Below are 11,226 nucleotides of genomic sequence, written 5' to 3'. Positions count from 1 at the left end.
AGAACAAAATAAACAAAAACACTTAACCACTCTTAAATGTTAAAGAAAAAAGATGAGTTTTAAGTAATTTTTTAAAACAGTCCAAGGTAGGAGCACTTTTAAGGTGCTGTAGGTGCTGTAGGTGCTGTTAATAATAAAAAGCCTCTTTATTAAAATCCTTGATTTAAGAAACACATTAGTATAGACAGTGGGCATTTTTTGAACAGTCAGTGGGAGTTAAGATGGTTCTCCAGAAAAGGGAAAGTTCTAGTCTTCAGGGCTGCTCTAGTCCTGCAGGTTTAAAAGATTTTGGACGTGGGAGGAGCTTAGTGTTTGTAGTCTTTGATTCTCAAGTTGAGCTCTTGTCTGCAGGCTCTAGAAGTCAAACTGAGTAAAGTAGCGGAGTCCCCGAGAACAGCGAGCACCAGCATATAAAATATTCAGATATTCGGCCTTCGTTCAGATCTGTACACACACTCAACACACAGTGCATTAGTCCAAAATAAAATGTAATACAAGTGAATTGACTGAAGATACTGTACTATATTGTGTTATGAGTTCTAAAACTTTAATTTCGCTCTTGCTACATGTGGTGAGCTCAAACAATAATATTTCCATGGTCCAATGAAACAAAAACAAAGTATTACATAATTAATCTTCTTTTAAACCTTTTTCATTAGTCTGTAGTATCAATAATTAGAGTTGTATTATACTGTTAAAGTATTAAACTGGTACTTGGTACAATGTAAAGTAGGCTCTTGTAGACTGTTAACACCTTTAGCCTGGATACATCCATCCATCCATCCATCCATCAGATGTACAATCTGAGGGGTAATTTTTTTTTTTTTTGTCAGTTTATGGGTGTATTTGGCACTACAAAAGGAACACAGTCTTCTAACTCTGCTTCATTTATCTGTTCTTATTTTTTTCTCTCTAATGTGGTTCTGCTTTCCACAGCCAGTGTTCGATTTGTCCCAATTACCTGAGGTTCAGGTGGAGCGCAGCAGATACAGGACTTTAATAAAGCTAATTAACTCTGAGCTGAACTGGAGAAGAGTGGAGCAGCATATGGGCCGAAACAGAGAGAGAGGGATAATCTCAGAGAGACGTGTGACATTCATTAACACTACCACACACACACACAAACACACACACACACACACACACACATGAGTCTATATGGACCTTCTGACCCCACTGAAGCTCCGTCTTCAGCAGTGAGATTACACCCTCACACTCAGCTGTTTATTATTTATTATTTTAAAGCAAGAATTGAAGAATATAAACTTAATCTGGATTATTGTTCAAGTGAAACTGCAGCTCGCTCTCGCTCTCTTTTTCAAAGGCTATATTTCAGGGGTCGGAAATTAAGTTTGGCCGCGGGTCAGATATTTTCCAAGCCAATACGTGGCGGGCCACAAAAAAATTCAGTTTTGGAAAATGAAGTGTAATGGGATGGAGTGCTACAGACTAGTAGCTCTCCAGCCCAGAGGGTTGTTAAACCCAATTGCAGAACAGTTGATCTCATAGCAGGGTAAACCCAAGAAGAAAGGAAAAAATAAATAAATATACACACCACTCCTTACGAGGGATCGAACACGTGTCATCAGGGTCACGGTCCAATACTGTCCCCGCTAGTGAATTGAGACACGGCTCAATTCGAGAAAGGGTGAAAACTAAAGTCACACTGAGCGTGACAGAGAGACAGGGGAGGTATGTAAACAAAAGCTCACGAGAGAAGCATTTTATTTTATTTTTTTCCATTATCCACATCTGGGCCGCGTGCCGCCTATTGCTGACCCCTGTAATATTTTCACAGCAGGTAAATATATAGCACAAATCCGACCTTTTACATCATTTATGACACAGATGTTTCATTTGTGTGTTTGTGTGAACAGCAACAGGGGCGTCACTAGTTTTTTTTTTTTTTCTTTTAATTGAGTCGCAGCTCACCTAAAAGTGAAAGCATAAAGTTTTTGTAGTTTGATAAACTAAAAAACTAATCAAACCTTTAACAGAATTTTAAGGACGAAAATAGAACACTCCTCACTGCACACATGGTACAATGCACTTTCTCTCTGTGCTGCTGAAGAGAATGAGGCTAGCTGCCACGTCATTGGCCGGTTTGTATGTTTATATTAAAGCCTGTGTGCTAGACTAGCACTGTCTGTGTGTATCAGCTGATTAATGTTACAGAATAATAGAAGATATGCTGAGACATGTGAAGCCCCACTCCTGATACCTTCTGTGTGTGTGTGTGTGTGGCCAGCCAATTAACCGTGGATATTGCATTGTTTTTCCAATGAAAAGGGCAGATTTAGTTTCAGGTGAAAATAAATGATGGAACTCCATCGCCCAGTGTATGGTGATAAGATGCTATGAAAAATCTGTAATGAGTTTTGAGTAGCTTTTCGCTTTTAAATTGGACCAGATGACAGAGCTGTGGGTGGAGTGCTTGGGTGGGGCTGAGTCTGTTGGGTTCTCCCCTAATTCACCCTAAATCTCTGATCCTAAAATCACCTCTGAACAGCTAGAAACACGCTGAATCTGACATTTTCAATTCCAATTTGAGCCACTTATAAAAGCTACATACCTAACCACCTACACTATATGAGAGAAAGTATTGGGACACCTAATCAGTCATTGTTCCATCTGAAATATATCCCAAAGACATTACCTGCTTTTATTGGAGTAATGCTCTCTGCTGTCCAGGAAAGACATTCTAATAGATTTTTTTGAGGAACATTGGTGTGAGGATTTGATTGCATTGTGTTATGATGACATCAAGATCACAAGGTGCTGAATTCTTACTAGTTCCTGGAATTTAGCAGATGGAAGAGTCTTATATAAAGCTCTATACAGCCACCCAAACTCTGCATTAACCTTTCAGAAAATAGTCTAGACTAAAAACACAATTTTTTATTTTCAGGTTTTGCTAATTAATGTTTGCTGATGGTGGAGAGGGTGGATGCCAGTGTTTTGGAAAGTTTTAGGCACACTCTGAAAATCAGATCACATTCTTTGTTCTCCAATCAGAACTAATTCCATTAAAGATTGCCCACCTCTCCATCCTGACACTGATGGTGCCCCAACCATTGGGCTCTTTTAACACCCACCACTGACCAGCTGCCCACCGTCTATCTTCAAATATCCTCAAGTGCAGTCGCACAAAAACCATCAAAAACATTATGATGAAACTGGCTCTCATCAGGACCGCCGATGGAAAGGATGACCAAGAGTTTCCTCTGTTGCTCTCTGTCATCATTCTTATGATTGTTATAATGATATTTATTACAATGTTTGTGGGTGTATAAATATGCAAAATACAACACAATTCTATTAGTCACTTTTTTATTTATAAAGAGTCCCAAAAAATAACCAAGTTGGCACACATTCATTTACAAAGTGACAGAACTGTCTGAAAACGAGACTGAACCGACCCAAACTGGTATAAATCAGCAGTAAGAGTGAGATTAGTGATATTAAGTATATAAGTGAAATTTGCTTTTGTGCTGAAAATGAAACATTTTTATTTAATACTGAAGCAAAGCAAAAATAAAGAAATAAAAACATACAAATGTGCAAATATTTCAATTTCTAATTTACTTTTAAGACTCTATAGTTAAAGTTCTGGGTAATTCCGAGCACACAATGGTTCACATTTTAGCATAATTTATTATTTCCTATAACAAAAATGACCAACAGTGCTCATAACCATGTCATAAGCTGCTCAGATCATTCTTAGCAATGTTCTGGGATCTAATTTTAATTAATGTAACAATATGTTTCTCAGTACATAAAGATATAACTTCGGGAATGAAAGTATAAGGGAAAAATCTGTTAAAACTGAGTTAAAATTATAACATTAGCGCTGAACTGGCCTAATGCAAAGAAAATAAAATAAATAAAAATTACTAAACAAATAAATGAATACATGTAACTAAATAATTTATTCTAATGACGCTAGGCCACCAAACTGTACATGTATTGAAAATAAAGAAAGAAAAAAAGAAAGAAAGTAATAAAACGTACAGAATGTATTTACTACATTCACACTGATGACAGATTATAATAGGACTATATTCAGTAATAATTTGGCACACTCACTTATTTGGCATTTTAAACAGACCAGTTGGTTGATGTGTAATGCGTCTATTCAATTCACAGCAAAACATTATGCAATAATACAATAAGGTACATTATTTGTTGTATTTTTTTTTTTCGTTTTCATTTTCATCTTTTTTTTTTGTTTACTTATTTTATCAGAACATCAGAACTGCTACCCTGATCCTTGATGATTAAAAAGCAACAAAACATAAATAAATAAATAAACAAAACAAAGTGAAACAAGGAAGTAGTAATGAAAACATAGCAAGTAGCGCAATAACGTAGAAACGTAGTAACGTAATATCCGCAGCAACACTAGTCAAACAGATTCCAAATGTTAAGCATTGCTAGATATTATTTCATCACCTTCATATTAACACCGAAATGAGCTGAATGAGTTTAAGTTATACACAGAAAGTCGGTAAGAATAAATTACGTGGTGATGAGCGATATATTTGGCGCGTTTAAAAAGTAGGAAACATAATAAGAACGAAGTAGTTTGAAAAGTACAGAGCGATTAAAGATGTACAAGTATATACTGTATATTATATATTTATATATATTATATTATATGTATATGCAACCGGTATGTAAGCAGATTTCTTTAAAAGCCGTTTTTCGTGTGAAAATACATAAAAAATATTTTTGTAGCGTTTTTTTTGTGTTGGTTTTATTAACAAAAGAACATTGCACATCCTGATGATGATGCGGACGATGGTGGCGTGTGCTTGAGCCAACGTGAAGGTTTGAAGTGTGGCAGTAGCTACAAACACTCGGACACACGAATAATCGGACGATGACGAGATTTTCCCGCACGAACTCTCAGCAGCCGAAGCTTTCCGCACGTCCGCCACCGAAGGAATGATGTCATCAGCCCCTGTAGTGTTGGAGATAGATGGTGTTGGGAGAGCGCTGTGAGTCTATTCAGAGGAGGGACAATGTCTCTTTTTATTGAGAGTGGAATACTGACTCCCATTCACACGAGTAAAAGAGTGAGATAGAAAAAGATAGAGAGATAAAGAAGAAAGAAATAAGAAACATATATATAGAGAGAAAAAAGAGGGCAAGAAAGAATAAGGGCGAAAAAAAAAAGATTTTTGTTCTATAGAAATCCATTATTTAAGGCACTCGACAGGGTCGTATCCCTCAGGACAGGTCGGTTAGGCTGACGCTCATGCCCACGCCAGGCCGGACGTAGGGTACGGTGGGCACGCCTTTAGGAAACTCAGGGCTCATCACGCGGCCGTTCTCTCCAGTACTTCCAGTGATTGACAACCTCGCTTTGTTCCTCATCGCATCCGAAAAGGTCACCTATTGCATACACACACATACACACACACAACACACACACACACACGCACACACACACAAACACAGATAACTGGTGAGATCAAAAATCCCTGGACATGCTCCTACAGTCTACACTGGATGTCAGTGGATAGGGGACACCTGGCCTTTAACTGGAATTGGACTCTTTTTGCTGTAAAAGCAAATGAATACGAATTATTAGGAGCTTTTTTTGACATTTATTTGTAACATACAGCTTTGGTGAACTTGTCAAAAGTTCATTAAAAAATCCCTTGTCCTCTGAATGTGTTTGAGTGCATCAGTTGTGTTGTGAAGAGGTAAAGTTGGTATACAGGGAATATCTCTATTTAGGTAATACTCTAAAAACTACTCAAATAAGTAAAAGAATAAAGGTTAGTCAATACAGAAAATGTCAGACCCTTGTGCAGTGCAGTCGCAAAGACCATCAAAAAGGTTATGATGGAACTGGCTCTCATCAGGAACGCACCAATTAATTAAAGTTTTCTCTGTTCATCAGAGTTACCAGCCTCAGAACTGCAAGTTAACAGCACCCCAGATACATTTAGGAGTATTTTAGTTTGTTAAACACTTTTAAATTTACTACATGATTCTTTATGTGTTTCTTCATAGTCTGGATGATATCAATATTATTTACAATGTAAGAAAATAAATGAATATATAAAAACTTTGAATCAGTAGGTGTATTCAAACATTTGACTATAAAGGATATGAAAAGCACACCTGGACCATAATTCCCGGAGGTATGTAGGACACTATTAAATGCCACATGTAGTCCAGGTTTTGTCCACATTAATGTTGCTATCAGTGGTGTCACTTACTCTAGCCAATCACCAACAATTTCCCAGTTACCAAAAGCACAACATTCAACATAATAACAAAACCTGGACCAATGACGAGTCCTGTTTACTGTTCACAAGCCATTAAATACTAGGGGTGTCACGATCTCGATATTTTATCGAAATCGAATCGAAATGAGGTCATGGTCTCGAGTATCGAAGTCAAAAAGAGGATCGACGATCCCTCCCGCGCGCGCTACGCAAATAGCGCAGCGCGCTACGCAAATGGCGCGGCACCAACACAGCGCATCCTATTCATTTAAATAGAGAGCCGCTGCATGAGCGCAGCCCCGCCCTCAGTTCTGCTGTGTGAGAGACAGCTGCCTTTCAACCACGGAGGAGAAACTGAAAACGGATTTATAGAAATATAGACAGGGCTCTCAAGTTTTGAGTGTCGGCGGGAGTGTGATCACTGTTTTTTACCTGTCCAACGGGGGAGGGGGGGCGGGGGTTGGGCGCGCAGGTTTTGTATCTGTATCTAACGGAGGGGTGGGTGCGCGCAGGTGAGAGCGTGTGAACTCGCTGAAATGCGTGTCAGTGTGGCTTGAGAACACTGACTATAGATCACAGTGAGGTGGATTAAAAATCTTAAACTTATAATTGACTACACCTGTTGCTTTCCATTGAATTAAAAAACATCTTTCTCTCAGATAAAGTAAACACAAGCGTGTTTCTGACTAAAATAAAAGCTTTTCAGGAGAGATATAAGTTATGTGTAAATATTTATAAGACAATACCTGACAAAATCTGTTTTAATGACGTTAATAAACATCACTGTGACAGCGCTAGTCACAGTTTCACCACATCACTTATCTAACCAGCCTGTACTGATTTCTGCCCCCCAATAATGCTTTCAATAACCTCTAATAGCCTTTAATAGTCTTCAGTAGCCTTTAAAAGACTTACCTGGCGGCCGTGGTGTGTCCACTAAACTCCGTAGTTATAAACATCCTGAGGTTAGCAGCGCGCTAACTGACCTGTTTATAATGTAATCCGAGCAGTGACTCCGTGTCGGCTGTTCTAACCTGCTGCTGTTAGCTGCTTGGGCTGAAAGATGAACTGTAGTGAGCTGTATTATCCGGTTAGTGGGGTTAAAACCTTTATTTGTTTACAGAAACAGTAAAAACGGACTGGCTGAGCCCTGTAGCCCGTGGCTGGGCTGTACTGAAGTAGTGACTGAGTGAAGAGAGCGGGGCTTGTGCTGCTGCAGCTCCGACTAGTGGTTTGATGAAGAACTGCAGCTTCATGTAAGTGAGCCAGCCATCCACACACAGCTCTGATAAACTGCTTGTTTTAATAGTGCACACTGTTGCTACCAAAAAAAGTCACTAGATGGCATTACCATATATATCTTAATAAATAATAATAATAATAATATTTATAATATTTATAATAATAATAATAAATATATTATTTAAATTTTATGAGGCATAAAATAATAAGAAAAAAAAATCGAATCGTGACCCTCAAATCGGAGGAAAATTCAGAAATGGACCGCCTCATTCATCTGCACCCACTACCACAAGAGAACACCTTTAATCTTATACCGGTGAGGCTGTTCCCAAGCTGTCCCCTGGGGAAACACTTCATGATCAACTAACATACCTCCCTTGATAGTCTTTCCAGTAAAACTGCTTTAATTAATCCAGAGAAATACAACTTAACAGTAGCGTAAATAATCCAGGTGTCCCCAAAAGCCTAATGTCCAGTGTAGTGTTAAGACAACAACATGAACCAAATGTGAGAAAGAACATCCAAACTGGAAACACAAACAGGTACCGAATGATCACTGGCGGGATTATAAGCAAAGCATGGTGAAGAACTCATATCGCAGGCATGGACGGTCATGTAGATGAGCAGCAGGACACTCATACATGACCGATGGAGTCAGAACAGAACAGGCTCAGATGGAGGATGGAAAGAAATCATTTTTCTTTCAGTATAGTGTGCAGAGGACAGGAGGGGGAGAAGGGAAGGGAAAAGGGACCAATAAAAGGAGGAGAAGAGGAAAGGGGAGGAATTCTGAATAGGAATTAAAGCCAATACAACATTACATACGATCCACCTTCGTCCAAAATATCTCCTCATTCAATAGAACATTCAGGGGTTTATGGGGGAGAAGATGGAAGCCAAAGAAGAAGAAGAAGAAGAAGAAGAAGAAAAGGAAAGAGCAGAAAGAGAAAAAGGAACTTTGAGAAAAGAAGAAGAAAAAGAAGAAGACTTAAAAAGGAAGAAAGGAAAAGAGCAGAAAAAGGAACCTTAAGGAAAGAAGAAAAAGAAGAAGACTTTAAAAAGGAAAAAAGAAAAAGAGCAGAACTTTAAGAAAAGAAGAAAAAGAAGTAGAAAAGAAAAGCGTAGAAAGAAGAAAAGGCAGAAAAAGAAAGAGTAGTATGAGAAAAAGGACTAAGAAAAGTAGAAGAACAAGAAAAAGAATGCACTGAAGAAGAAGAAAAGGAAAAAGTATGAAAGAGGAAGAAAAAAGGAAGAAGAAGAGGAGAAAGAGGGAGAAGAAAAGGAAGCAGAATAAGAAAAGGAGGAAGAGAAAAAAAGAAGAAGAAGAGGAAGAAAAAGTACAGAAGAGGAAGAAGAAGAGGAGGAAGAGGAAGCAGAAAAGAAAGAGTAAGAAGAAGAAAAGAAAGAAGAAGAGAAGGAAGAGGAAAAGAAGAGAAATAAGAAGAAGAGGAAGAAGAAGAGCAGGAGCGTGCACGAGGGGAGAAATCAGGGACGACGGCCGTGTATCCTACCCCACTTAAATTTTTACACTTTCGATCCCATATACGTTGTACCCTTCCTTATAAGTGGCAAAATTCTGAGAATTCTGCGAGGAAGTGGGATTAATGTTCTGTGCATTCTTTGCCACCTTCATGCGCTTGGCCTCGGCCCGCGACTTGTAACAGAACTCGACCAGAGCCACCAGCATGGCCAGGCCCAGGCCGCCCACCAGGATGTAGAAGACCCCGGCCACGTTGCTCAGACTGAGCGCGCTCGTCTTTTCCTGAAAAACGTACACAGGGTATCTGTTAGTGGCGGGCAAGGGACGCTCGACACAAAACATGCAAAAACAACACATATAAAATAATATACAGTATAGAAACATTATATATGAATATAGATATAGATAAAGGTATAGATATGTATATGTCAATGTGTATGCATATGTATGTAAATTAATGTAAACTTGGCTTCTATGTGGATATAAATGCACAGTTCAGGATGACAGCGGTGTTCAGGTGCTTTAAAGGATGGGCAGTTTAACAGGTAGGTCTGTGTGGTTCACTGAAAGCCATGTGGTGAATGGTGGTCAGTAGATGTAGCCTTTAATGTCCGGCCAAATGTAAAATGTGGATCCAGCAGTTAAACTGTACAAAACAGTTTTGGGAGCAAGTTTGCCTTAAATTTATAGGCAAAATCCAGCATTTTCCAACCTAATGTCTTCATGGCGTAGCTGTAGCATGGAGTCAATTACTGTGAGCAATATTTGCGGTGTACGACAGAGACCTCAAGAAGAAGAGCAAGCTTATCTCATTCCAAAATTATCTTTAGGAATCTTTGGTCATGTTTTTGCAAATAATGTCTAGGGATGAAACCTGCTTCCACATTAAAAAAAAAGGCTTACAGAAGCTACTTTCAGGTAGTGTACCCCTTGGTGAGAGATTGTTAACTGCTAGACATGCCTCTAAGATACACTTAAAGACATTTTTTCCCAGTTGACAGACTTTGAGAGATGGAGAATCCTTGGACTGAGAGAAACAGGATGGTAATTTCCCACTATGAATTGCCCAACATCTAGAATGTCCACCAGAAAACCACCATTGCCTTCATTTGCAGTGGTGTTTGTCATGAACTAGAATTCTGGACTGCTAAACACTGGAACCATATAATCTATTGGGATTAATCCAGGCGTTTTTGGTTTGGGGTATAGCGGTCTTGTGTTGAGCGCTTCAATCCTGCCTTTGCTGTGGAGCACCACACTGCCCCATCACATTTGAGCATCACACCCCTAGTAGTAGTATTGGAATGAGAGACAATAACAGCTTTGCGATACGTGCAAGAGATCCTGCAGACACATCTGTTGTTGCATCTCATGGTAGGGCTACCAATTGGCATTTTTCAGCAGGATAATGCTTGCCCCTATAGTGCAAGGAATTCCCACTTCCGAGGAATGCCTCTACCAGATTGCAACATTTCCTTGTCCTGCCCAGACTCCAGTTATGGTATCACCAATCTGGCATTTATAGGAACAGCTGGGACAGCAGCTTCAGCAGCCTATGAGTGTAGAGCAGGATCTACAGGCCCAGCTACAACATCAGCGGGTAATTGTGCTGAAGGATGCCATACCGAAACCTCCATATATGCCTCTCCAGATTAGAGGCGCCAACAGGGTACTAGAGCCTTTCCTTAGTGCGGGAAATCACTGCCCATGGTAATTAACACATAATTACCGTTAATAGAGATTAGGCTGAAAAATGCTGGAATCCAGGAATCCTCTACTCGCAGTTTCAGTGCCACATTCTAAAGGCTGGAGTAAATCGGCGCTGCGATTTCGTGCAGTCATGGTACAGTCACAGATACAGCGAAGGCCAGTGGCGTACACTGAGCTGAGGTATGAGGTATGAGTAAAGCTGGTATACAGAGGGCTAGAGGACCATTTAAAGGGATGCCCAAGACAGGCATCTGGGGTAAAAGGGGCACAGCGGAGACACGGACAGAGAGACACAGTGCTGCCGTGAAACACAGACACACAGCGGGCATAATTACACACACTGTGTCCAAATAGTTATGTATAAAGGTGTGTTTGGACTATACTGATTATGCTGTGAGGGTTTGTTATCAGGAGTTAAGGCCAGAGGCTGATCCTACATCACTTTATTGATACAGAGTTAAGAACATTGGGATTAAGATTACAGGTTACCTTAGGTTTAGTCATTCTAAGGATAAACCACTTTATATAATACAAAGAATTAAATTTTCTTAC

General features: G+C 39.4%; 1 protein-coding gene across 5 annotated transcripts in view; it reads right to left on the bottom strand.

The window, feature by feature from the left end:
- Window positions 1-3,313: 3,313 nt before the first annotated feature.
- gria2b (glutamate receptor, ionotropic, AMPA 2b) overlaps window positions 3,314-11,226 on the bottom strand; it is a 66,358-nt gene continuing 58,445 nt past the window's right edge. For 3 of the 5 annotated variants that reach the window (XM_007245521.4, XM_007245522.4, XM_049484025.1), the window contains 2 exons: window positions 9,112-9,246; window positions 3,314-5,397 (listed from right to left, as the gene is read on the bottom strand). In XM_007245521.4, the coding sequence (XP_007245583.1) occupies window positions 5,233-5,397; window positions 9,112-9,246 (300 nt within the window). In that variant the 3' untranslated portion in view covers window positions 3,314-5,232. Of the gene's footprint in view, window positions 5,398-8,995; window positions 9,247-11,226 lie in introns of all 5 variants that reach the window. The other 2 variants (XM_007245523.4, XM_007245524.4) reach the window with 1 other exon arrangement.

The sequence above is a fragment of the Astyanax mexicanus genome, chromosome 10, assembly GCF_023375975.1.
Source record: "Astyanax mexicanus isolate ESR-SI-001 chromosome 10, AstMex3_surface, whole genome shotgun sequence".
NCBI classification, from domain to species: domain Eukaryota; kingdom Metazoa; phylum Chordata; class Actinopteri; order Characiformes; family Acestrorhamphidae; genus Astyanax; species Astyanax mexicanus.
This window is presented reverse-complemented; position numbering and strand designations above follow the sequence as displayed.